At 40.4% G+C, this 27,884-nt stretch overlaps 3 protein-coding genes across 4 annotated transcripts in view; all 3 read left to right on the forward strand.

Annotated features, from left to right (window-relative positions):
* Nucleotides 1–606: 606 nt before the first annotated feature.
* LOC103380447 (LHFPL tetraspan subfamily member 3 protein-like) lies at nt 607–15,071 on the forward strand. The gene is made up of 4 exons (XM_008312441.3): nt 607–1,641; nt 11,154–11,390; nt 13,066–13,095; nt 13,709–15,071. The coding sequence occupies exons 1-3, from the start codon at nt 1,215–1,217 to the stop codon at nt 13,080–13,082; spliced, it is 681 nt and encodes a 226-aa protein (XP_008310663.1). The 5' UTR covers nt 607–1,214; the 3' UTR covers nt 13,083–13,095; nt 13,709–15,071.
* A 799-nt stretch (nt 15,072–15,870) lies between these two features.
* Nucleotides 15,871–20,328, forward strand: LOC103380446 (tripartite motif-containing protein 14). Of its 2 annotated transcripts, none has more exons than XM_008312439.3 (7): nt 15,871–16,177; nt 16,936–17,870; nt 17,995–18,042; nt 18,319–18,567; nt 18,664–18,686; nt 18,860–19,014; nt 19,373–20,328. In XM_008312439.3, the coding sequence occupies exons 1-7, from the start codon at nt 15,925–15,927 to the stop codon at nt 19,915–19,917; spliced, it is 2,208 nt and encodes a 735-aa protein (XP_008310661.1). In that variant the 5' UTR covers nt 15,871–15,924; the 3' UTR covers nt 19,918–20,328. The 2 variants fall into 2 exon arrangements, with proteins under 2 accessions (XP_008310661.1, XP_008310660.1); XM_008312438.3 differs by having other exon boundaries at nt 15,872–16,177; nt 17,995–18,090; nt 19,373–20,325.
* Nucleotides 20,329–22,319: 1,991 nt separating this feature from the next.
* The window catches only part of tp53i11b (tumor protein p53 inducible protein 11b), a 33,581-nt gene continuing 28,016 nt past the window's right edge, over nt 22,320–27,884 (forward strand). The window contains exon 1 of the mRNA XM_025056512.1: nt 22,320–22,381. The gene's annotated coding sequence lies outside the window, so the exon portion shown is untranslated. The remainder of the gene's footprint in view (nt 22,382–27,884) is intronic.

Here is a 27,884-nt window from a genome sequence, read left to right on the forward strand (position 1 = left end):
CGTCATCATTGGGTTAGTATTTTTTCACCATGTTGTCTCTCATCTTATTTAATCCTAATTGCTTATTGTATGCTCCTTAAATTTTGTACGCTGATTAAAGCATTGTGATTTGGCCAATTGGTAATAATGCAAAACAGGTCTTTACTGTAAATATTACATTATCCGTTCACATCATATTTGTAACACGATCCTACCGTGGATAGTTTTTCAAGTATTGTTTTGTCTAAGACTTAAATCAGTAGCTAATTTATCTCAACTCAAATCAAATTAAATTGCAATTAAATATAGATGCAGCAAAGATTATAAAGTTTGGCAAATTATAAGAACTGCTAAACACAAAAATAGACAAAAAGATGGGAAAATAATTTTGGTGAGTTCCTGGAGTCTGGACCAATAGAAACACAACTGAGAAATTACTTCCCTTCTTAACATTTGGGCCAGTTTTAAGCTTTAAAGTCTGGGCTTTTAAGTACACTTGTATACAATAAGATATAATTGCTACAGCACAATCTGCCGGTAATAAAATCATGGAATTGTTTCAAAACATTTTCTGAGAATTGTTTTCAATTTGTCTTTATAATATTAAAGCTATCTATGGGGCTGTGTTTATTTTGAAAACAGGAAGTTTTCGACATTGCTTCCGTTAGGCAGTTTACCGTAATTGCGACTACATACAAGCACCTCAAATTTAGCGGGGGTAGATTCTACAACGGAAAACCAGCGAAACCTGTACCGCAGTCTTCTTTTACGTTTTTTAAGCTGCACACATTGGCTTCGTGTATTACGGCTGTTAGCGTTGCGAATAATTCTATTAACAGCCTTACGGTTCAGTCCCAATCGCTTTTCACTGATCAGGTGCATCCGTTAGCGACGCGGTGCGGCAGAAATGCGCAGCGGGAGGACACAGGGGGTGTGAGGCAACGTCAGTGCTGCTTCCTGAGTTTTCAGAGTTATTGTGCCTGATATTCAGTTTTCTGCCGAATCTCCTCACTCTCTCCACCGCCTGGCTCGGGGAGGCGACGTCATGAGTTGATCTCTCCCGCTGACAGATGTTACTGAGCTCCAGCTGCATGAACAGAGATTATCCGTATGTTCTCGCTGCTCTCGCTAATTCTGCCTTTTTAATTTAAAGGGAAGAGTTTGTGCCCTAAATGATTAGTCCTCGCGTTGTGCTGGGACGGATCGCCTTCATTTGATTTTCGGTATTGCATAAAATGCTACCTGGATCTGCCGCATCAATGCTACCGTCTGCAGAAGCCGCCAAACTGTACCAGACCAATTACGTCCGCAACTCCCGTGTCATCGGACTCCTGTGGGCCATCTTTACCATCCTGTTCGGTATTGTCAACGTGACCATCTTCTCACAGCCCTACTGGATCGGGGATGGGGTGAATACGCCGCAGGTTGGCTACTTCGGCCTTTTTCACTACTGCGTCGGAGATGGACACTCCAGAGAGCTGGCCTGTCAGGGCAGCTTCACCGAGTTCGCCAACATCCCCTCCACTGCCTTCAAGGCCGCCTCTTTCTTCATCGGGATGTCCATGATGCTGGTTGTCACCTGCATCGGTTGCTTCAGTCTCTTCTTTCTGCTCAGCACCTCCACCGTGTATAAGATCTGTGGCTGGATGCAGGGAGCTTCAGGTAAGTCCTGCTCTCATCTTAGGTTGATTGAAGAGACAAATAATCCGGACTTTACAGAGATAAGATTACTTTTTATTGGAACTTTACGGAGAAGTGACACTCCCAGTGCACCTGAATCTATTCTACATAGGCATAATGCATGGGTGTGAATTCTACTCTAATAACCAGTTTCATTAAACTGAGATCAGCCCAGGGAAATACAGGTATAACCAGCTGGATGGAAGTAGGATCTGTCAGTCAACAGTGATGCTGAGGGCTGTGGCAGAGGAATTGAGCTAATTTGGTGATAAAAACCTATGAATTTATCAAAAGACATTTTTTTAGTCATGTTGCCTGAGCACAGGCACACAGGACTGCAGTACATGCAAATATATATATATAAAAAGGTGACATTTATGTTTCCATTTTGGGGATTTTATTTACGTCAGATATCAAATAATATACCATTTGATTTAGAAATGTTTAACACTTTTATAAGTAATTAAAAACAAATAATGTATTAATTTAAGGCATTTGAACCGTTCCATTTATACCTATGACTAAGGCATCATTACCTTAACAGATATCTTAACAAAATAAGGGAGAAAAATGTGAGCTTCCTCTGGAGAAATTGTTAATGCTCCACTGACTTTGTGTTATATAAAAATGTCTTGCCGTTAAGGGCTTCATATTCCTTATTCTTAAGGATAAACATCCTTAACAGATTGTTTTCTTCTTTCTCATCCTCTTCCACCTAGATTATAGGGAGATGCTGTTGAAAGTTTTCAGGCTGGTTGTTTAAAGAAGAATAACCCAATGTAGCCACAACATACACAAAGAATCCATCGCAAAGTTACACGGGAAGAATGTGATCAACTGATGTCAAGTACTGTATGTTTACTTGTTGATGTCATGGAGCCAGGGCCAAACCTCAACACCAGTTCTTAAATTTGGTCCCAATCAAATGTAAACATGACCTGGTACCTACAGGTTCCCAACAGGCTTCGACCAGGGTCCACACTCTAAGTTCAATACAGTGGTCGTATTTAAAGCGTAGATGCTAACAGCATCCATTTCAATGAATTCCTTAGGGCATGGTAGTTTAGACCTACCGGCGTCAATGGGGAGCCTGTGACAGAGGAACTGCAATCTAGGTGTCAGTGATTTTCTTTACATTTGCACAGTTGAAAAATCTATTGCAGCTCCTGTCAGCTAAGAGAAAAATGAAGCTACACTATTCCTCCACATTTAGATTTTTCAATCAAAGATGGAGGAGCAGAACCTGGTTTATTGATCCTTCATTTCTGCTGCAACATTTGAAATTTACACTAAAATTAGACTCATCAAAGGTCATCTCAATGATTATAATTTATATATTTTTTTACAGTATACTCAACATTTGTTGGCTACTGCCGCAGCACAGTGTCCCTGTTTTGGCAGTGATTTAACTGTAGTCAATTAATCCCAACAGTCACCAGATCTGAATCCAATAGAAATCCTTTGGGACGTGGTAAACCAAGAAAGATTGGTGGTTTCATTGATATTCAGCCAACTTATCTCCAGTGATGGGGCGATACTATCATGTCACTATTGACCCACACCTCAGGGGGCAGTGTTCAGCACCTTGTTGAATAATAACACAGGGAATTTAAGATGTTCTGAATGCAACCCTATAAAAGGAGGATACACCTACGGTACAGCAGGTGTAGGCGTCAGATAATTCAAGATCACTCTATATTCAGAAGGTAGACATTAGGTTGCTAAGACCCTATTATATCATAAATATATAAGCTGTTTATTTTCGGTGTTTGCACCACATACATATAAAATCATATATTTTTTATTTTTTATTATTTTTGTATTCCCAATCATGTGTACAGTAACAAAAATATCAGCAACACTTATATTTAGTTATGAAACTTTCTTTTTCTTTATGTATTGTCTGGCATCTGCCCTTTTTCTTCAGCCAATGAGCCTGTGGGTTTGCATGTTGCCTGTCAGAGCTGCCAGAGTTGACGGTGTTAAATCTTGTAGAGGTCAGTTACTACCTGCTGGCATTGTTTTGTCCATGAATGTGTGGACTAATGTTGTCCACTGGGAGTGGAGGTCTGAGGCATGATATGGAATGCTGCCAAAAAGCCAGGGTCAAAACACCCGCCTCCCTGTTTATCACTAACACAAACAAGAGGGATTGGGAGCAACTCTAGCACAGTTTGTTAAGTTGGGCTAAATGAATTCACTGAGCCGACTTAATGAGGAGACCGCTACTCTGTGTGTCTGAAGCTGAGAGATGAAAGAGAAAACCAAGACCACAGACCCTGAAAAGGACAGGCTCAGGGATCCCTAATGCGCAGGAACGGCGGCTAAGCACAGTCAGATACCATTACACTTAGCTGAAGGTTAAAGTCACACTGCCTTCACTTATTGGCCGTGCAGAGAACAGGTGGCCCACTGGCAGCAATAATTGGTCCCTAACTGTCCATTGGTATTAAATGAGGAGGTACACATGATCATTATGAATATGATATCTAGCAGTTTAAGTACGTGTGTGTGTGTGACTTCACAAAGGCCATTGTATTAGTCATTAGGTAATGTATAAAATCTAATATCGTACAGTAAAGTCAGCTCACATCAATGTTTACTGAGTAGGTGAGCCAGCGCTCGGTGACTGATGCCTGACTGCTCCAAGGACATGAACGACACAGTCAGTATTCAGAGCGCTACACTTCGCTCGGTGGCTCCTGCAGCAGCTTTCACAAATCCCCTTGGGTCGAGGTCAGGAGGCTGTGGATAAACATTTAATGGCACATATCAAATTTGCACCATCGCACAAAGCCATATCTGCTGAACTGATCCGTTAGAGTGCACACACAAAAAGAATCCAGACAGAGCTTTTTGAGGGCCAGATGGAAATGTTGAATATTTGATGAGGAAGCATCCAGCCAGGGCATCTTACAACTCTGAAAACATCCGCCGGAGCCAAACAAAGTCCAACACATCATGTCTTAGATGGACTGCTGTCTTTCCTTTTCTTTTCTGGCTGTGCTATTTCTGTCCATACCTCTGCTGAGGTCTGCGGCGTTCACTGTGAGGGTGTGAATGTTAAGCTGAGCCGAGCACAGCCACTCTGTCTACTTCATCTTCCTCCACACTAATTGACCTCCTGTTCCTCTCTGTCACTTAGCAGTTAGAGTTCACCCCATCTCTACCTAGCTTTTTTTTTTTTTTTTTTACATTTGCCTTCTTTTCTAAAGTTCTTTTTTTTTACCCACAACAACAGTGTGTTATTTAGAACAGCGCAGTGTGTTCCTGTCTATCTCCAGGCTCTTTAAGTGCTGTTCTACTGCGGTCTGTACATCAATTAACTAGGAGGACTGTGAGGTCAGTGATAATTACTTCACACAGTGCCTATGTTCTCTGCACAGGCTGCTAGGTCATGTTCTATGGTATGTAGGATTTTATATTACGCTGGTAAGTGGCTCACATCTGTAAGTAAGGAGGACCTGGGCTTTGTGCAGTCAGCAGAAATGTGTGCAGACTGAGAATGTGTAGAAAGATACAGGAAGATACGTCAGATAGTTGTTTTCCTCTCATTTATTTCATGGTTTGGTCCAGTCATATTAGTTGTTGAAATACAATAATTTAGACCAGTTGTCCAGATTGCTCTTCTCCAGATCTTACGGCACTAAAAGCTATTTTTTTCAGACAAAACAGTCACAGTTGCATTTACTTTTATGGTCATTTCGGAGCTCTTGTTATACATTATACCAGAAACAGACGTATTTTAAACAAGGCACTTAAAGTTTATTGAGTTTATGTAAATCAGTAGTAAAGCTACTTAGCTTAAACATCAAACCACGGAGACCTATTGTGACTAATTAGCCCACACCGTGAGTTTTGGTTCACCTTTCCCTGTGCTAAAAACACGAATCACTTCAACTCCATTCAGATTCTTGTGGTGTTCTCATGGTGACCATCCTGTATCCATGTAGCCCTGGAGAGGTTTGACCTTAGATTAGCTGGAGTTAATCCTCAGATCTCAGATACTGCCCCGGGCCGTGACACAGGAGGCTGTTTATTTATTCTTCAAATGGGGACATTGTGTGGGACACAAGGACACTGTGTCCTGTGAAACGACTATCTGACGAACTCATGTAAGACCTGAGGTCTCATTCATCATACTGTACTGCTTAATGCAATTTAGTTTTTAACACAGGTAAGTTTTATACCTCCGTGTTTCACAACAAATATTCACTGTAGTACATGGAACAGTGGTTCTCAAACTGTGGTACGCGCTCTCTAGTGGTATGCGGGAAAAATTCATATTTTTACATTTACATTTTCTATTGAATAAATCTGAAACGTACCATGCACAATTAATACAACATTTAGAAAATTAATTTAAATGTGGGCTTCGTCATTAGCAGAAGAATTTTACAACAGATATGGGTCACAGGGCAACTTAATTCAACAAGAGTGTTCTTGCAAAACTGCAATTAGTGTAAATAACAAGTGACCATGTGATAAACATGCATTCTTTAAGTTTGTGGTATTCTTTTTCAGATCAGACTGTTTACCAAAGATAATTAATTTGGTCATTGAAAACTCTTATTCATCTCTCCAGAAGAATAAGGAGTTGGCAACAATATAAAGAAACTGTTTTTGGGTACGGACTTGTTGTGCTGTCACATGTTGGCTGGAAGATTAGACATTCTGTTCCAGTGTTCCTGAAGTGGCAGCACCGTCCAGAACTTTTGACAGATGATCCAAAAAGTTTCCTTGTTCTTTATTGTCCTTGTCAGTTTTCATCCCCTGTTGAGGTACGGGCTGCGTCTGAATCTGCTACATTAGGTCTCCGACCCAGTCTGATCGCCAGTTCTGCTCCGACAGCGGCTGACACTGCACTCCTCTTCCTCGAACTCTGCAGTACCACCTCTGCTTTTACCTGAGAGATGTTATACAATATCTATCACAGAGGAGCGCAGCTCCATCACAAAAATGCAGACACTTCAATTTCAGAGCACGCACTGTCCTCACACTTTGAATATGGCTCCAAGTCCACCATCCTTTTTTAACACAAGGCACCAGCTCTGGCCCTAATGGGTCGTCCGGTCAGAGCCTAAAGGTGACCAGTCCATTTATGTGAGACGAGTTGGGTTAAACTGTTAAACAATCTGGTAAATCATAGGTTAATTCCCTAAATTTCACAAATAAAAATCTGTATATTGTATGAGAAAGGCATATAGCTGCAGGTTTTCTGCAGGCTTTTGAAAAATTGAGGTAAATCAACATTCTTTCATATGACAAATATTCTTGTCATAAATTGTTGGCACTGGCAGACAAATATCAGTGGATATTCAACTACTAAATAACTATTTTTTTATTAATTGTGTAAATTTTTTGAAACTGCTTGTTGCTGTTAAAAATATTACTAAATGGAATAGACGTCACATTCTTCATAATTTCACAGATTATTACACATCATTTGTCATTAAGGCTATTTGCACCAATTACAGTACTTCTCTGCTGCTTTTTTCACCGGTCTCTGCAATGTGAGTCATCCACACATCCAGCCACACAGTCAGCGAAGGCTGCCTGTCTGTCTCTGGCTTAGCAACTGGGAACAGGAAAAACAAGCAATAAGAAGACCTTAATACTTAGTTTTTAACAAAGATTTACCTCAGGGAGATTCATACAATAGTCACGAAAGGCTGCAGAATTGTTGAAGTAGGATTTTACATCTCTATTTTTGTCTGTCGAAAAAAAAATAGTCCATGCATATTAACGGGAAACCCACTGTGATCAACACTCCAGGCTGTCATCAGGTCTGTGGTGATCTTTGAGACCAGACTGTTCTTAAATGTCATTCCTTATAAAATATACCAGTATATGAAGTCTAAAAATTCATGAATTCATCAAAGATAATATTTAATTAAAATGTCATATAGTGTCTTGGTGTCAGGTTTTGAACCAAATACACACATATTCACTGAAGCGGTGTGGCTCTGCTAATTAAATGAAAAGAGGAAAGAGGAAATCTGTATTATCTCTGTTTTGCAGAGGTTGAATTATATATTTAAGTTATTTCAATGTTTAAGAAAGTGCTAAATGCACGACATATGCTGTATTTGTGTTCTTTTACAGACAGTGATGCACTGGACAAGCCTCGCATGTCATTTCATGTCATGAAATTTTGACCAATGCCAGACTGATACCATTCCTTAATATCGTATGGAGCCAGTAGTAACCGGTCTGGGTTGGTTTTCAAAGACTGTTTACCTGAATGGATTCACATGGATGAGCGGTGAAACCTTCTTCCAGACCCAGCCAGACCAGTCGTCTGAACGTCTGAGGATTAGTCCAATTGTTTGTAACAAATCCACTGTGCTTCACCGTCACAGACGTTCAGACCTCCCTACTCTTCTTCCTACTTCAGTCTCTGACATAAGCTGCTGTCAGCACCTTAGTCCAGTCTTCCAACCTCACAGTATATTAATGGCAGAACACTCAGTGCACCTTTGCAGCTAGAGGGGGCTTCAGCACACGGCCCCCAGTGTTCATGACGTTAGAGTGAAGCTCGGGGCTGGAGGCTGGGGCCCTGTCTCCTCTGTCTCTCTGAATGACTGAGGTGCTCTGGGGAGCAGTGAAGAGGCAGAGAGAAGGGCGAAGCTAAAAGTGTAGGATAATGTCATCAGTTAATGTCTATTTTCCACCTGAACTGACAATTGCTTTCTGTCAAGTGAGCTGCTATTTCTGTGGTTAGGGTTTGGAGCTGAGCAATATTTTTTAAGCAGCAGTCCTGCAAATGTTCTGTTCCAGTGCAGCTCTAGAGAGAGGAACCATTAAACTGAGAGAGAGATAGTGGAAGTAATGGGATATTTGGTGTAAATGAGCATTTAGCGTAAGTACAGCCCACTCAAGTGTCAGTGTAAGAAAAGGTGAGGCGCAGGTTACTGTAGGGTTTGCACTATAGCTTGTAGTTTGTACTTTGTTAAAATGAATGTTTTCTTTCGTTCAAACTTTTCCTACCACAGACGTATTTTACTAGTTTGTCTAACAAGAAAAATTGAAGTTTATTTATTTGCAGTATATTTGTACGTGTCAGGGATTTGTCTTGGGGTCTGTCCCACCTTCTGGAACAGTTGCAAAACTGTTGCAAAATGATGTCAGTTTTTTTAATCTGGGTGTAGGCTAACTTAAATCAAACAATAATCACTGACTTTTATTTCTTGTGGATTTTTATTATTTGATTTTTATGCACTTCACAATAGAAATGTGAAATCAGTTTTTATTACAATTTTAGTCACCGTTAGTTTTTCAACTGTTCACACACAGCATTCAGTGTTTTTGCACCACGTGTTTTGTTACCATTACTGAGAGTAGGTGTTAGATGTGTACTGACTTTAACTATCGGTTGGTAAATGCTAACAGCACCAGCAGGGTTAATTCAATAAACTACTATGGAGTTTTCCACTGTAAAGTAATGACACTAATTGCCTTATTTAATTAGTTTGATGAGAGACTTCATGATAAGAGATAAGACAGAACCTTATTAGTCCTGTAACGGTGGCTATTTACAGCAGTAGTGGAAAGACAGATGGGTTGAAATAAATGAAACAAAAAAAACCAAGAATAACCCAGTGAGGCAATACATCTGGATATGATTTATATATTAACATTAAGAAAAAATGAAAGAAGATAAGAAAAGAGAAATAATTTATTCATTGTCTGGGAATGAATTCTTTTCAGGGATGTGTTAGGAATGGTACTAATCCTAGTAGTCGACAGGTCACAATGGACACTCTGGACCATCCACTGGTCCATCACAGCGCCACATGTAAAGACATGACTATTCACGCTATTGAATGTTTTTGGACTGTGGGTGGAAATTCTGTCCCTGTGTGGCCCTAGACACAAACACATACAAATAAAAATTGTTTTTAAACAGAGAAAAATGGTGTAGAAATGTTAACTAGACATTAATTATATATATCTATTTATATGTGTATATTTCTGCATATACATTATACATACTTTATATACAGTTTATATACGAGTATTTATGTATTATACTGTTGATAATATTTATTATTTATACTTAAAAATATCATATATTCATATATTCGTATACTCATAGCTTACATTAGCGTGGAACCATTGGTGCTCCAGCTCATGTTCTGTACTGTGTATACTCCTCCATCAGTGTAACAAGGCCCCGAGACGTTTCTCTCTGAGATGCTGCATGTCATGAATATATTATGGCAGGTGGAGCCATCTTGGAGGCAGAACGAGAGTCTTGGGGAAGATCTCCTCTGTTAGGAAGGTAGTTTGTCTGCAGCTGCAGCTCTGTGATCTCTCTCTAACTCTGATACATGTCAGGATTTCAGCACCACTGTAGACAGTAAGAAACTCTGTTTGTCAGGAAACTGAGAGTATAACTAACAAAACATGGATTGTCTCTTTTTTTCCATGTCCCTTTTTAGAAATCATACTGTTATTGAGGCCCACGGCCGAACGGTAAACTTGGCTTCAGATTGGACAGCTGTGTTGGTGACGTGACTTTGCTTCACTTAAAACATTTACACAATTTTAATGCTTATTCAAACAAGTCAGACACAGATGCTGTCGCCATATTCACAGTGTCTGTAAATGTCACCGACCTTGACAAAGTTTGCGTAGGTTTGATAGCGTTGTGCTCCCTGGCTTTCTATTGGACAATCCAGCTGTCAGTAACAGGCTGTGGCCAATCATCCGGGCTTCCAACTTGATGTCATTCTCTGTACAAGACGATCTTAGCGTTACCTGAACAACAGATAGTGACAGTATGAGTGGAAGGAAAATTCACCCGATTTACATACTTACATAGACATTGCATCACTGCTGAACACAGGAGCGCGCTTACGGTTCATTTTTGAGGCGTTGCCCTCACCACAGTACAGTCTAGTTATATATAAGACAAAATGGAAGAGGTTTTAACCCTACTGACTCCAATCCAGGTTTTCATTAATGTGTGGACTGTTATTTTCACTGGAAAAATTCTGCTGCAGTGAAACCCCTTCTGAATTCACTGTGATAAATTATTATGACGTGATATACGTGATATATATATTTAAAGATGAGGTCCCCTCTATTTGCCGTTTCTTTTTGTTCTGGTTCATAAGATAAAGGATTTACACTACATGAAAGGTGTAACACTGAAGTCGGGAGGAGAACCGATGAGACTCAATTTTGTCTAGACACCAATTTTTGACATTGCAAAAAATATATAGACGTAAGAGAACAATATTGACGTGCTCAGAGACGGCAGTAAAGACTGTGATTTCCACAGCTGCATCAATCTCTACTTTCTTTGTCTCTCATATTCCTACAAAGGACATCATCCTCAGCCTCTTCTATTGGAGTGATTTTCTCCTTTCACACGCGCTTGTGCTCTCCTTTCATCATCGGCCCCTCTGTGGTCTCTTTGTTTCTTCAACTCACCTACTGTCCTCTCTAATCTGACTGGTCATCTTTGACTCATTCCCTCACCTCAGGTCTCTGTCTGGTGCTGGGCTGTATGATTTACCCTGATGGCTGGGACAGTGACGAGGTGCGGCGGATGTGTGGGGAGCAGACGGACAAGTACAGCCTTGGAGCCTGCTCAGTGCGCTGGGCCTACATCTTGGCCATAATGGGAATCCTTGACGCTCTCATCCTCTCTTTCCTGGCCTTCGTCCTGGGGAATCGGCAGGATGGCCTCATGTCTGAAGAGCTTCTGGCCGAAAGCAAAGGTAAAATAAATACATTTAATTCCCAGTCAAGGTGTTTCGTGCTCACAAGTTTGCTCTCAGGGATGATACAGAAACATTTTATGAGTGGCTTGTTTTATCATCAGGATAAGCACTGGGAGAGTATTTCCTATTTTTGTCTAATCAGGACCTTATACGTTATAGTTATACTTTGTTGTGACTATAGAAATTTCCAAAAAAAACGAATTGAATAGTGAAATGACTAACGAACTGTTATTGATCATTAATATTATTATTGTTATTATTATTTTATTGTATTATTATTGTATTATTGTTGTTATTGTTATTAATTTAATAACATTAAATTGTTATTGTTTTGCACTAGAAAGGTGTTTTCCGAAGAAAGTAAGCCTAAAATTTGAACTATCCCAGCATTGTGCACAGACAGTATTTAAAAGACGATTAGGATGACTCCGTCAGCCTCTGGGGCTGCATTCAGCCATTGCAGTAGGAAGGCCTTTTAGAGCCGAGACTTACTGCTGAGTGCCCACACTATCTTGGCTTGGGAGCTACTATTCAAATGACCAGGCTTAAAGGTACTACCTACATTGAAACATTAAATATATTATTTAAATGTTAAACATATATTAATTAAGCAAACTTTATATTTACATTATTACAGTATATATGTGTATGTATATATATATATATATATATAGTGCCATACAGTTACATGCATACAGTATATATATTTTAACACCCACCTTCTCTTATGTCTGTGGACTCATATGAATAGAGTCTGTGATATGAAATATTCAAAATGTTTTTTTATATACAAATGTTTTCGACAGTGTCATGGCAGAGTAAGGATCAAAACAAAAGCTTCTTTCTCTCCAGTTCACATGCATTTGTTTGCATTAAATCCCGCAGCATGATGTGACATGTACTTTTTGGATTGTGTAACAATATAAAAAAAGACCCTGTCCCAACACTGATCTACTTTACAGTCAGTGCATGTGATGATAGTGACACTAATGGCCTTTGCATGCATATGCAATCGCATCTCACTTGTAACTCCATCCAAGCCACAAGACCACAAGTGTGTTCCCAGAGAAGACTGGAAATAAAGTATGTTTATGACATGTAGCTTGTCATGGGCTGGAACCTGCAAAATGACAAAATGAGAAGTAAAGGTAGCATAGCAAGGTTGACCGATGATTCCCGATGAGACCACTTATAAAAAATAAATATAAAAAAACATGAACTTTTAATCAAACCTTCCAGAGTGGGTAATAAAGCTCTAAGTTCAGGAGAGACGTGAGCAAAATTCTTTCCCAACCTCAGTGACCTTAAAGTAACAAATTCGAGCTGGGATGGGAAAAAGAAAGATTAACACAAATACATGAGGGAAAGTAATGAGCGGGATTATCAGTGGCTTTGTCTGGCAATAAGTGGTGTCATGGTGCAGCTCATTGGTGTAGCAGCTCTTAGCTTAGGGCTCAAGAGACGCTATCATTAGTGGGTTGTTTACTAGAGCGCCATAGACCTTTAAACATTACCTCATCCCTGATGCCATCTACTGGTGTTAAAGAGCAGTACAATCAGGAACTGAGGAGACCACAGACTATAAATAGCATGACCTTGAGGAAGAAAATGTAGATCTTTTTAAACATTTTTAACGCTGTTCTGTTATTGTTTGTTTTTTGTTTTTTCACAGAGGGGGGCAACGCCTAATCAACTCAATATTGTAAGTAAGAGTAAATCCATAGACGTCTATAGCTTCATTCAACCTGATGATTTTGAATCAAACAATGTCTAATTCAAAGACATATCACAACCTTAGTTGAAAACCATACAACTCAGACCTTGTTGCTAAACATGCTACGATATTGCCCAAAGAAATTGATAAATATAACCAAAATATCAATATCATTATAAATTTATAAGTAGAGCTATTGTTTGTTCTTATTTAATGGTACTTAAAAACCAACAGTTATGTGTATTTTGACAACAAACTTTAACTCTTTTTGTTAGCATTGCAGTGTTTGTATTTGTGAACCAAATACCAGGAGGGAAAAGGAGGGCCACAGAAACATTCTACACATCTAAAATTTAACAATGATCTACTTTTTGATCCACTTCTGACCAACATCTGACAACATAGATTCCAGAATGTAGGCCATATCACCACTATTCTTTAGTGTGCAGTATGTGTGTAAAGATAATTTGTGAATGTGGCCCCAGTATCACTAGCCCAGACCCAAATGTTATGATTGAAAACAACAACAACATACAACATACACAACTAAAATCACAACCTTCTGCCACAATATCCTGTTTGTTTTTTATATCATGCTCAGGTACCTGAATATCCATCTGTCCGTTTTCATTACGGTCCCTAAACATCAGCATAAAGGAAGGAAAGAGTCCAGGCCTGTGGTAGAGGAGAAGAAGAAGAAGAAGAAGAAGAGTTCTATGAAACCAGCCAACCTGCCTCTTACATCTACCTGCCAAAAAACTACTATATTACCACAGATGAGTCCATTCCACTAATAGCCCCTGCATCATTCCCAGCACCTAGATGGAGCCCACTGTTCTTTTACAACATCCATGGAGCTCACTGGACAGCGTTACATCGGCCATGGCAGGGGCAGAGACTGTTATTCTGTTGAGTTGCATACGGACGTTAAAGGTGGAGAGAAATGAAAGAGTTTGTCACCTGCAGTACGAGCACAGACACACAAACACTTTATACACACAAGGCACCACACTGTCCTCCACGCCGACAACATTCAAACAATACACAAACCAGTTGTAATAACCAATGTGAAACTATGTTAACACTTAACCGTGTGTTTAAACGTCAGAGTTTGTGTCAGTTTTGTTTGGTTTTTTTTCGTGAAAAGAAACGTTAAATTTCCTAAACACTAGGTTACTGTAAATCTATTGTGTATCAAATGTAATGTTTTAAAATTACACAAAACGTTTTTTTTTTGCTTATATGCTTCTTTATTCTCCTTTATTTACTATAAAGAAAAGATATTTAAGACTGTTTTATAAGAAGATTATTACCAAAATGAGAGACGGTATTTGAAGGTATGTAGATTGAATTTGAACGATGTAGAAAATTTAACAAAGCCCATTTGATGCTCCGCTAGCTAACTTTGCACAGTGCTTTAGTTTGAGTAAAAATAATCTGGCAAAAAAAACTAATTTTATAGTCTGTACACTGTGATGGGGCTAGTAGGATTCTCTGCTGCAGGACTCATACATGTGTATAGTATGTGTGTGTGTGTGTGTGTATTTGAGTGCATGCACATACATTACTTTTAGTGTGAATGTGTCGTGTGCAGTAGCTTGTTGGGCTCGTCAACTCATATTCCAGCCGGACACATGGTTCAGCTGTTGTGTAGCGAAACCTGTCTCTTTATGTGTCTTTATCTTTTGATTATGTATTTATTTTGACTTTGTTGGGACATACAGGGTACCAGACTGAAGCTAATGACTGAAGATGTGGAGAGAGAGACAGATGTGGCTGAGGTGGAGCTAGTGAGTCAGTATGGCCTGTCCCAGTCTCATCTATGGATGTGTTTTTATGTAAATAGATATTCTATAAATAACAAGATATTAGAAAAAAACGTGGACATGGAGTTCAACCAACAGCAAATAGAGAGATTCCTTAAAAAAATATATTAACACTTAATAAAGGTTTTCACTGTAAAACACTCATGTGTTGTTTTCTTTTGTGGCAGAGAAAGTATTATTTGTTTGATGCCAGTAATGATGAGTACAGGTTATGACATTGACTGTCCACTGCTGTGTCAGTGACCTTTTAATCCAGGTCACGTCTTCCCCACAATGCAGACAAGAACGTCAGAGAGGTACAAAATTCTAAACACTGTTGCAGTTGTACTCATTTTAAACCCATGGTTGCAACACTAGTCTGGAATGCAATGCAATGCCAATGAACCATTTTCTTTTTATTTTATTTCCTTCTAAGTATAACCAATTTATGACTGAAAGTGGTGCATGGTTCTTATGGGAGTATTTTCAGCAGAACCCAGAGAGTTGATTTATTTTAGTTGATAGAGAGAATACATAAATTAAGGGCAGTATTTCTTGTAATTTATTGGTCCATTTATGGTCATAGTCTTCTGTTTCTGTTGCAGTTCATACCGAAGGATGTAAAACTCAATATAGGAAGCGTCTTTACCCAGAGAATATACATTTTGAATTGATATTTTCAGAGATGTACTGTAAGTGTAGGTTCATGGTCACCTATTTATTTAGACAAAGATTTCAGATTAAAACATCCGTCCTCGTCCCAAAAAACAGCAGCAGGCAGTATATGAGTAGAAAATAATAAGAACAGTAGATGAGGTTATAAAAATATGCATATGATGAAGAAAAATGGCGGTGTGGTGCATTGGTAAAATACAATATAAAGCCCTAGTGTTGACCAATAAACGGTCTGTCCCTTTAGGATTAGATCAATGAGCGGAAACGCGGGATTCAAATATGTAGCCCCGCCCCCTTCGCGTACCGGAAACAAAACTACAACTTCTGTCACAACAAAATGGGAGCGACGCAAGGGACTCCAACCCGATGTCCTCTTTGCAACGGTCTGACCGAGGACCCCGTCATCCTCAGGTGTGATCACCGCTTCTGCTCACGATGTATCGGGGACCTGTGGAGCGTCACCCCGAAAGGGCCGTATCACTGCCCGCAGTGGAAGTGCAAAACTGTCTACAAGACTCTACCGTTCGATCGCAGTTTAATGAAGCAGTGGTCCAGTCAGAGTCCATGGTCTGAGCCCTCCAACAACACAGGTGCACGTCACAATTACAGCGAATCAACGACCCAACCGTAACAGGCTGATTGAGCTATTTCTTTAATACAGAACCTAGTACAAAAGCGAAAGCAGCTGGCGGCTAACTTTAGCTACAACGGCTAGCACTATGGCAGTTTGTCGTTGAACGGGCTAGTGCGTTTGTAATATGTGCATATCACGTATGTAATCATGTAATATCCGTGATATGTCAGATATTTGTGAATTTCTTACAAGTTAAATCTGTTAATTTAATGTCTTATGTTGTATAAATGTGTAATTGTATTATTCTGCGAACTAATAAGACATTCAAAGTAATTGTAGGAATGTTATCATTATATTTGTATATTAAAAAACAGACACAGCAAGGCAGATTAATTGACACTTTTTATATTTATTCTCTTTGTCCAACATCGGAATATTTCAGTAGTTTTTAATTTAATTCACTACAATTCCTTTGTTTCAGTACAATGTATCAAATTAGAGTGTGTTAAATCATGTTCAGTGAACTTTGGAAGCAGTTCTAGACCTCAAAATAATTTTATTTTAGTTGTATATTGTTTGAATCCCTTGTTTCCACCTCTGTCACTGGATCAGTTCATGTGACAAATGTACATTTTTGCTTTCCAAGAATCCGCTGCAGCCCAATTCTTAGCTCTTAGCCACTGTTAAGGTTCTGCCAAGTTAAAATATATCGTTTAATGGTACTCAAATATAACATATCATGCTCTATGTGTTCACTGTTTTTCCTAATTGTAGCCCCGTTGAAAAATGATGAGCGTGGATGTTTCCCAGTGTTGACAAGGCCTTCACTCACCAGTCGACTCCTGGGGAAGAGAAAGTCCAGCACCTCAATAACAGATCAACCTGGCACTAAACGATCAGCAGTGTACTTTCCCAGTGATCAGTCTGATAACAGTGAGACTCCGTCCACCTCCAGCTCCCATGAATCTGAGCAGTCAACCACTGTGAATCCTCCAAAGTCTGAAGTCCACCCAGAATCTACACCGCCGGTTCCTGGTGACAGTTTGTCATCCTGCAACGATTCCAGCAGTGAGATGTTACCTGAATGTAATGTGCCAAAAAACCTTTCAGTCCAGCAGAGCCAAAGCAAGCCAGAGGTTATCACACTGGATGACCATGACAGCTCCAGTGAAGTAGATATATGTGATGCTCCTCTTCTTGTCATCTCTGCAAAAGGAGCTGGAGACTCAGAACTTCATACATCACCAAAGCAAGCCACCTCTCCTCCTAAATCTGGCTCCTCTCCTGAGGTCCCAATACCAAGCAAAAAAGAAGGTGCACCTGTACAACCTGCCAACTCATCTGTGCCTTCCACCAAACACAGTTCAAGCAGTTACTTTTCAATGCAAGAGCACAAAAACACCAGCAGTGTGCACTGCCACTACTGCCCCAAGTCTGTATGTGTGTCTGCTGTGAAGACCTGTCTGGTGTGTGGCGCTTCTATGTGTACGGAGCACCTCCGCCCCCACCTGGAGTCTCCTGTCTTTCAGAATCACACACTGGTCTCTCCCATGGAGGACATTTCTGCCTGGAGGTGCCAGGAGCACCAGGAGACAAACAGAATCTACTGTCGGCAGTGTAGAGTGTGTGTGTGCACAGTGTGTACTGTCATCGGCCCCCACTGCGACCACGTCTGCATCAGCATAAAGGAGGCGGAGAGGGAGCTCAGGGTGAGTGGTGAACTTTTCAAAGCATGTGTTTAATAATAAAACTTTGGCTTAGGAGTTTAAATCAGAGGGTTTTTTTTTATTAAATGTGTCTAAACTTCCAGGATGTGTTTTATTTTCATCCCAGGGTAATCTAAAAGAAGAGATCAAACAGCTGCAGCACGCCGAACATCAGGTGAAGAACAGAGTGGCTGAACTCACACAGAGGAAAGAGACCTCCAGTGTAAGAACACTGACGTCTCACTTCTTTCATGTAGTCCTTGTGTTGACTTTACCTGGTGTTTGTATCAGAAAATCTCCCTCTCCAAAAGGAGACTGAAATCAACTTCATAATTCATATGGAAATATCATTTCAGCAGTCATAAAAGTGTTGTACGACATAGACACATATAAGGTTCTACATCGAGACAAGTAACCTTGTCTTCACATGACTGGTCTTACTTGTGTTCAGGAAATTTTAAGCCAGGCCCGAGAAGGAGTGAAACAGCAGTATGGAGCCATCAGGGAGGTTCTGGAGCAGGAGGAGCAGTCAGCTCTTGGGTGTGTGACGAAGGAGGAGAACAGGGTGATGGATGGACTGGGGGAGGAACTCAGTCAGCTCCAGCACTCCCTGCTGTCCATTCAGAAGGGTCTCCATACTCTAGAGGGACTGTCTGATACCAAGTCAGACATGCGCATTCACGACCAATCTTTTATCATGGTGGGTTAGACTTTCTGGGGAGCAACAGTGTTATTTTGTTTAAACATAAAAAATGTATTAATTAACAAAATATTGTTTTCCTCTTTTCTCTCATAGGAGTACAACAGAGTCGCCCAGCTGTGAGTGATTCTCTTGACTTTAATCCTGTGATTTCTCTGAAGCTTCTTTTCCTAAGTTTGCTACAGGAGTAACAGTCACTTTAAAGAGAAGTTTAACTGCATGTTATTTGTTTTTATTCAAATGTAATTTTATGTTTTATGATCAAATCCCCATCTTTACTACTCCCCCACAGGGCTAGTAACATGACTGGTTGTGTGGAGCAGTTGGAAGCTCCGGAGGAAGTAGATCGAATTCGGTTGAAATGTTTGCAGAGGTGGACGGAGAAACGACTGGACTCAATCACCAGCTCTGAGCCCGACAAAGACAGAGACCTCTACAGACTGCACTGTAAGACTGATGAATGTCCTATAATGTTGTCTGGTACTTTATTTTGGACTTTATTTAAGAAGAAACACTGGTACTGTTAGGTGGACCAAGAGTTCTGGTGTTTCCATTGATAGAACTATTTAATTGAAGATCAATGAAAATGTGCAATAAAAGCTCCAAAGCACGTCCAACAAAGGCTATTTAAATATGTTGTTGTTAACATTAAGCGTTAATAAATAAACAAGAAATTACATTTTAAAAGAAAGTGTACCAAAATGTTTATTGTACATCCCATCCTTTCCACTCAGCTGCATCTAAAGTGCCTTGTTAAATAAGCTCGATATTTCTGATCCAAAATGTTCCTCTTCCCTGTGACCAGATGGCATCATCCCCATCCTGGATCCAGACACGGCACATTTGAAGTTACATCTGTCAGAGAACAACAGGACGGTGACCTACACTGATGCGCAACAGTTCTACACTGAGCACGAAGCTCGCTTCAGCTGCTTCCCACAGGTCCTGGCCTCCTGTGCTCTGGAGGGGGGTTGCTGGTACTGGGAGGTGGACGTGTCCGTGGACGACGGCCGCTGGAAGGTAGGGCTTTGTGAGGGACAGATGGAGAGGAAAGGTCAGAAGGACAACTCCCGTCTGGGCTTCAACACTCACTCCTGGTGCCTGGCCTGTGATAGAAAGAAAGTAGATGCCCAGCACAACAAAGTGTGTGTTCCTGTGGCTGTAGAGAGGCTGCACAGGGTGGGAGTGTTCCTCAACTTCGACGAAGGGATTTTGTCCTTCTTTAATGTGACACCAGGGGGCAGCCTCGTACTATTGCACTCCTACAAGCACAGGTTTTCTGCTCCTCTCTACCCAGCCTTTTCTGTGTCAAAAACACACCTGGCTATCTGTGATCTGTTCCAGATCTGAGCCGTGCAGCGTTGATAGGCCAGTTCTGTTGTGGAACTGCAGACAAGTCGGAGCAAGTTTTTAGTAAAATAATTTCATCTATAAATTTGTGGCAGTTTGCTAGTTTTCAGGAATTATTTTGTATTGTGAATCATTTCCTACTGTTGCATAAATGTGTTTTTATAGTATTAATAGTGCTGGAAGTACACAGTTCTAGACATGTTATTCACACATTATATATTTACATTCCATCAAATGACATTTTTATTTTTTTTAAGATGTTAATCATTGGAGAAAAGTTTTAAATGTAACAATGACAAAATGACTGGAAATATTACCTGTTTGAATGTGTTTTTAAAATCATGTTTTAAATCTTCTGAGCCATTTTATCAAATTAAAAGTTTTAATTAATTGAATACTTTTTGCCTTATTATTTTTCTTTAACGATATCTTCTACAGCCCGATAGTGGGGTTTTTTTTGAACATATAAATTTCACTCAGATGAATCTCACAGCCGGCCACCACAGAAAAATGTTACAAAAAATATATAAAATGAAATATGACAAATTGATCAATGTGTAGATCTTTGTCGACAGCCCTTTTCTTTTGTTTGTTTTTTAGCCATCATTTCTGCCGTTCACTGTTGCATGGAGAAAAAAGAAAAATGATTAGCAAAAAAAAAAAAATTTAATTTTTAAACCAATGAAGTGAATTGGTAGGGGTTGGGAATCAGTGGTGCATATTCACAGAAAGCATGCAGTTTCTTTTTTTCCCCTGCAGAGGGTGCCTGGAAAAAAGCTCTGTTACATAATTTCAGTGATCAGAGGCTACATTATACTAGTAGTAGCATAGTAACATTAAAAAAAAATCAAATTTAGAGCTGCACACAATCTTAAACACAATGGTAACAAATCGACCCCCTTTTTAACTCAAGCCAGCAGCTGAAAAACTCAATGTTCAAATTGTGTTTTAGGAATTAAATGTATTTCATAAAATTGTTGTTCTCAGACAAGCTAATCCAGCTAACCCCCTCAAACTTGTTTCTTCTTGTGTGGGGTTTAACGGCAGCTCTGCATCATTGGAGTTCCTTTTTTTTACCTCCTACTCAGAGTGTTTTTCATCTGTTAATATTTCTACACCAATAAGCCAGATTACCTTCAAAACAAAAGAACAATGAGGAGAAACAGCCCCTGCTGGTGAAACCAGCACTATATGCTGCATGTGGCCCATTAAAGTGGCCCACGGGGGTTTCTTGTAATTAATTCTGTGGCTGCCTATTTTGTAGAAATCTAATTATGCTGGACCTTTGAGTAAAGACACGTGTGTATAGGTGTGTATGTTGTGTTTTTCCACAAGAGGTGACAGTGGGTGGCCTAACTTTGAACTCTTTCACTGCCCGTGTGAGTTCTACTGACAATACAAACACTGCCTCAGGAACAAACTCCTCAGAGCATCACAGATCCCTTCTGTCAGTAGATTGTTTTTGTTCTAACAGGCTCTGAGGCTCATTTAGTCTGTCTGGGCTTCTCTGCGCTTGACGTCATTTACTGGGATGAAGGATTTGTTCACGTTAACTCCTTCTGGGCGACTGAAGCCGCCGTGGTTTAGGGACAGCTGGTCGTGGATCAAGGAAAAATCCAGACATGGTCACTGATTGAGAAACTAAATCTTAGAATCTACAGAATGAACTAAACTATAACTGAAATTGTCGACAAAGCTTTTGCACAAGCACTCTGGGCATCCAGCCTCGTAAGAACCGACGCCCAATCTGTTGTTTTAAAAAATGTGACTGCTTATTCTCCCGCAGTGCCATTTTTTTTTCACTTGGGTAAACCTGTACTTGGCAAAGTTTCAGACTCTTGAGAAACTGGAATCCATGCAGGTGCACCAGTCAGCCATGGCAACAATTTCACACTTGCAGCTACATGATCCTGAAATCATACATGGGTGCCACTCCACTCTCTCTCTCTCTCTCTCCCTCTCCCTCCCTCTCTCCCTCTCTATCCCTCGATCTCTCTCTCTCTCTTTTTCTCCCTCTCTATATTTCTGAGCTGACACATGAAGGCGTATGTCTGAGAGGAACACAGGGGGCTTCAGCTGCCAGCATAATTAAGTTTTTGCTCTCCCTATCTTCCTAGTACTCCCTGAAAGTCAGTCAGGCTGTTTTAAATGGGTTACCATTAAAATGAGATGGGCCTGAACCATGTCGGCAGAAAGACGGGGAAGAAAAAGAAGAAATAAAGTGTGTGACTTCATCAGTCAGATAGTGTTGCGTTGATGAAGTGGTCATTGGTGATCCAAGCCTCCTGTCTGTATCCTGAATTCAAAGCTTCTGCCTGTCAAAATGTCTACCCATAATGACCTATTCCATCTATTTCTGTTCTGTCTGTTGCAGTGGAATGCTCCTGGGTGTTTATGTCTCAGAGGAATACGCAAAGAACCACACCACCCGCTGACATTATCCTGGACAGTGATGAACAGCTCAGTGAGTGTCGCCTTGTTCGTAGCTGGAACAGCGCGCAACTTATTTACGACAACAGCAGGTTTTAACAGATTTGAGGAACCGCGTGTTTTCATTTGCTTGGCACTCGTAAAGGCAAACACAAAGAACGTGTCCTGCAATGTGCTTTGAAAATCAACACTTTAAACATTACAAAATGTTTACACATTAAAAAATCATCTAAATTCGGCCAGGTATAGAATTCGCTTACATTAATGTAATTTGTTTTTCAGCTTTCTTAAAACTGGAGTGCTGCTCCTTTCAGGCAAATTTGTACTGAAGCCGTGCAATAAGTGGCTCTAAGTGCATCTTATTTCTAGAGCTTTTGCCTCCACTCTCCATTAGAGTCCGTGCTTTTAGACACTATCATCACTGTCAGAAAAGAAAGTGAAATGGCTCAAAATTACAGGTCAGCAGTTTCAATAGATGGGAGGTCGTAAGTACGCCACTCAAATAGCCTTCTTAGTGCCATCAAATGTCACTCCTTTGTTTCTCCTTTGTTTGTGTTTGTCGTCTGTTACACCCAGGCAGTAAGGCCCGAGGTTTCCTTCTCCACTTTCACGGTAAATTCACAGACAGACAAACATCAATGATTTGCCTCTGACACTTCAGTTCTTATTGAACAGATGAAGTTGTAGAAGAAAGACTGTTGATGTGTACAGGTCATTTGAAGTCATTAGCTTACAGTACATTCAAGGCTCCTTAAATTCTCTAACAAGAAGTAATGACTGGACAGTACAGACCCTGCTGTAGGCCAATAGGCTTTAACCATCATCCCTCTGACCTGAGTGCAGTCACCATACTCTAGCTCTAACTGATTTGTACAATATTGAATTCTAATCCTAACTCAAAACTAAATCTTGAACCTCACTGGACATAAAGTAAACATAAAGTTTAAGTTCCACTTAAATTAACTATAGAAATGAAGTGGCAGTAATTCCCCACCACGGATGCTGAGCTACTACTGACACCCAGTATGAATTGCCTACCTTTCACCTGAGCCTCAGAGAAGACTGCAAGACTATATTGTATTATAGTTAAGGATCTCTTAGTTATACAGTTCATGAATTCAGATAAGGCTGGGAGGTTTTGAAACAAAAGTTTATCTTTCACAGTAGGGTATTTCTATGGGTTTTTACAATCCACCTGGAGTTCAAAAACAACTAAGTTTTGCACCTTATTTACCCAGTGACTCATATCTTGTCAGTTACTTTGTGATGACTGTTGACACCCATGTTAAAGAATCCGAGTTAACAATCAAAACAATGATGTTTTTAATATTTTATTTTCATGTAGACCCTGTATTAAGGAATGCTTTGTTCACAGTGGGGTTTTTTTTAAGTGCATGTGCAACTATGGCCAAAGGGTTGCCACAGATACTCCGCAGGTTGCCCTGTGTTACGTTGTTATGGCAACCGTTGGTGGGCTCAGGTGAGAAGGAGAGCTCATGTGTGTCGGGCTGCAGTGGTTGGCTGGTATTGTCCATGGAAATCTGAGCCAGATGAAATAATGAGGCTGTTGTTGAGTGACACACTCATTCTTCTCTTTCACTTTTTCCTGGACAAATCCATTTAGTCTGCACTGTGGCACAGAGGAAGAGCTGGCAGATGTCAGAGTTTGTCCACCAGCCCTCTCTGAAATGATCAAACCCAATTGGATCACGGCCTAATACCACGTCTCATTACTGTGAGCTGATCTCATTTTGGGAAATATAAAAGACCTACATTTTCTTTCCAAATATAGACTTCCTTCCATTATCCCTGTGTTTAGAGCATAATCCAGCGCGGTGATGCACAGTGGTGTGTCTACATCTGTTACCTTTTTGCACTGATCTTCACGCAGGAACGTGTCAGCTTGAGTGCTTGTCTCCATTGGCCTCCTTCCTCCCCTCTCTCTAAACACTTATGTCCCCCCACTCCTGGCTCTGCTATCATCTCCCAGAATATCTCTAGTACCAGCAGCTCCATTATTTATTTATCTATCCATCCACCTATCCTTGTGCTCTCCCCACTTGTTCTCTTTGCAGGAAGGTCAGAGGGTCAGAGGCAAGGTCATTGTGCCGAGGGAGCGTCAGGAAGTGAGTGGGATTCCCTGTCTGTTCCGGAGCCTGTTACTAGAAAGAACCCAGGCTTCTGTGTGAGGTTGAGTCCCACTGTTCTTATCAGTTGTTGTTTTAGTTTCTGCCCCCCTGCCTACAGGCGTTAACGTTATGAGAACACTGTGATTCCATACATAACAACTGCTATGCAGAACTGTTCTTCCCACACACTCCAGTCCACTCTGGAACGTGCTGTACCACACAGTGTAAACAGATTTACTGGCAGCATGTGTGTACGTGTGTGTGTGGTTTTTAATAATATGTGTACAACGTTATAAAGACACATTAAACTAAGAATATCAACCAGATACAATGGAAATTCCATCTGCAAAAGTGGATGATGTCTGTGAAAACAAGTAATCTTTAAGGAATCAGGCTGTGATGGCTCCATTTACATCCCTGTTACTTTTGAAACTTCCTGTCCGCGCTCCTGCTGTATTTGGTGACTCTCTTGTGGCCATGGTAGCTGGTAATTAGACGTCGTATGTAGAGATGAACTGAACCAGCTTTAGTCTCTAATCACTAACTTTCCAGTCAGGCACATTTATCTCTCTGCTTTCATCTCGGACGTCGTGTTCTGCCCAAAGCTGTGGGTTTTCTCCTCGCTCACGCGATGACCATAGAAACAGAGCTTTCCCCTGTTTTTAACCGCGATGACCATAGAAACAGAGCTTTCCTCTGTTTTTAACTTCTCATTTCACTGCACCGAAACAGATTTTGTTCAGTCCTTTCAGTCCCATTTGTTCTAATGAGGTTTAGCATACAGTTAAATGGATTTCCAAAATCACAGTTACATGAAAATATGGAGAATCCTGTGATGTGTCACCAGTATATACAGTGTACACTGGTCGTCTCTGCGCGTCTCGTTTTTATTCCTGTCAAACACCAATAGGTCATTGAATGAATCACTCAATGAACCAACACCATCACATGTTCGCCTGGCGAACATGTGATGGTGTTAACCAGCCGGTCTAGAGAAATATGTCTCAGATTCCATTAACCTGTTGGTCTGATCCCCAGTCCTTCCATTAATCAGAGGTCACCTCAGCAGTCTCACACATATTGATTTCACACACTATCACACTGGCTGCTCTTCCTGACCCAACCTTCCCCGTCAGGTTAGGGAATTGGGGGGACTTAGCACAGCCGATCCTGTTACCAAACATACTAGTCCATAATGGACATAAACCTCAGGTTGGATCTATTTTTGCTTCTTCTTGTCTCTGGTGTCCTTCCTGTGTCTACCTGCTCCTGCCTCTTGTGGTTCCTGCCTGTTTAATTCTCTTCCTGACATCTGTAATCACCTGTATTTTGCCTACGCCCTGAAACATGTTAGGGCCCCCTGCCAGTCAGAACTTAGGGTTAGGGTAACGGCCGGTTGTAAATGGAAGACTGTATAACTCAGGGGTCCCCAACCCTTGGTCCGTGGACCAGTACCAGTCCATAGGTCATTTGGTAGCGCAGTGGGACACAGTGAAAAAATGTACTACAAATATTGTTTGTTGCTCTTTAATAATAAAAAACAACTTTTAATTACTTGAGTAACTCTGCTGCACGGACTTTATTAAATGCTTTTTAAGGCTTGGCGGACCACATTTGGCCCCCGGGCCTTGACTTTGACACATGTGCTCTAAACGATCTAAACAAATTGCCCTATCATAATTATTGTTAGTCTTTTATGGACCAGCTCATAATTTCAGACTGACATCCACGCCTTGGTTACGCTCTGAGTCATGTATTTTAAATGTCTTTAATAATATTTTAAAGTACCACAGGGAAAATACATAGTGTGCGGTCCATTTGGTGGTACAGTAGCAGTATAACAGCCAGCTTCATTATGTAGAATATACTAGCATGGTCATAAATATAACATCACAAACGAAGCGAGGCAATTAACTTTTATCTGTTGCAAGAGTGTTATGGCGGTGGTGGGAGAAGCATGGCTAGGTTTATCTGAGGTCGTTGGTTCTGTATGTTGATGATGGACAATTACAGTATAGTTGTACACTGTACAATGCTGTTTGGCTGTGTCATGAACTGACTGTGTTCACAGTAAACATTACTATTGTGTCCTCAAATCCTGCAGTTAGTCATAAAATATTCAACAATTCTTCTCACCTTACTTCAAGCTTTTTGACACTGATTTTGAATCCCCTGTGCTTGTCTTCCACTCCCATTGTTATTTGTCTGCGTCAAGCTTTTGCTGACTCCAGTGATTTATTCAGCCTCAGTGTGGAATGTGAATAAAGTCAGAGTCCCCAGGGTCAGCAGGTTGCTCTGAGTCCACTTCTCTCATTGACACGCCGGAGTTCCATTAGCAGGACAAGAAGTGATCACAATAGAGGCTGTTTCTATGGTTATGGTGACTTTAGTCATCATTGAGTTTTTCATGCATTTAGAGTTATTGTATAAGCAGTGGTATTGTTTGTAATATTTTACCAGTTGACACAGCAGTAAACACTGACATTCTAATAAAGTAAATTATCTTGGAGAAAGTTCTCCCTTCATACTTCAGGCAGTGTAAGTGTGAAATAAATCCACCATCTCCAATTGTAACTTGATGTAAGTCAAGTGATGAAGTTTCTCTGGTTACTTGACCGGAGAGAGATCATTACATCTCTCATTGTCAAACATCAGACTTGGTGGTATTTAAGCAAATCGTGTCAACGTCGCCCACCGAAGTAATCAGAGCCAAAGAGTCATATCGAGGTTTGTCAGGTTGAAATTTCAACCTTTCAATAAAGGACATCTCTTATGTCAGGGTTATTTCCCCTTTGGGACAATGGATGTCCTACATTTTGGATGAACACAATCTGACGATGTGATTTTGTTAGTGAATTTCATTTAATGAGAGATAAAATATCCATGTAGTGAGTTATTCAAATTTTATCTGCACTTTGCTGTATCCCCTGATATGTTTGGATGATTATGATTCAAGGTCTCTTGTGGTTTTTAGAATACAATTGAATAACACCAAATGTGATCACAGTATCACATCACAACTGCAGACAGATAAATAAAACCATTAAATGTGTCTCTATTCCTCATTTGAGCAGAGAACAATAGAGACCGCATTTATCTGACAAAACGGTAGCAGCGGTTTGAAAGACTGACTTTGTTTTTGGCCTTTAACTCATTTTCAAAGTGAGAACATCAACGATTTCACACGTGAGAGAACAGGCAGCGCTGAGTGAAGTGTAATAGCAGCCAGATGTAATTTTCTGCCCATAGACAGCTGTCACATTTTCACCAGACAAGTAAAGACTTTAAGATTTTCAGCCAGGATCTTTTTTTTTCTTCTGTCAGATGAACAGAAAAGATACGGAACTTCTAGTTCTCTTCTTTCTCATCGATGCACCGACCGGGGCGTCTCACTCAGGAACAGCACAA

The sequence above is a fragment of the Cynoglossus semilaevis genome, chromosome 6, assembly GCF_000523025.1.
Source record: "Cynoglossus semilaevis isolate Cse_v1.0 chromosome 6, Cse_v1.0, whole genome shotgun sequence".
Taxonomy (NCBI): Eukaryota; Metazoa; Chordata; class Actinopteri; order Pleuronectiformes; family Cynoglossidae; genus Cynoglossus; species Cynoglossus semilaevis.

Coding starts and splice junctions, on each gene's coding strand:
- LOC103380447 (XM_008312441.3), top strand. CDS start 1,215: ATGCTACCTGGATCTGCCGCATCAATGCTACCGTCTGCAGAAGCCGCC. Junction 1,642..11,153: donor CTGGATGCAGGGAGCTTCAG/GTAAGTCCTGCT, acceptor CCCTCACCTCAG/GTCTCTGTCTGGTGCTGGGC.
- LOC103380446 (XM_008312438.3), top strand. CDS start 15,925: ATGGGAGCGACGCAAGGGACTCCAACCCGATGTCCTCTTTGCAACGGT. Junction 16,178..16,935: donor TGAGCCCTCCAACAACACAG/GTGCACGTCACA, acceptor TCCTAATTGTAG/CCCCGTTGAAAAATGATGAG. Junction 18,687..18,859: donor TACAACAGAGTCGCCCAGCT/GTGAGTGATTCT, acceptor ACTCCCCCACAG/GGCTAGTAACATGACTGGTT.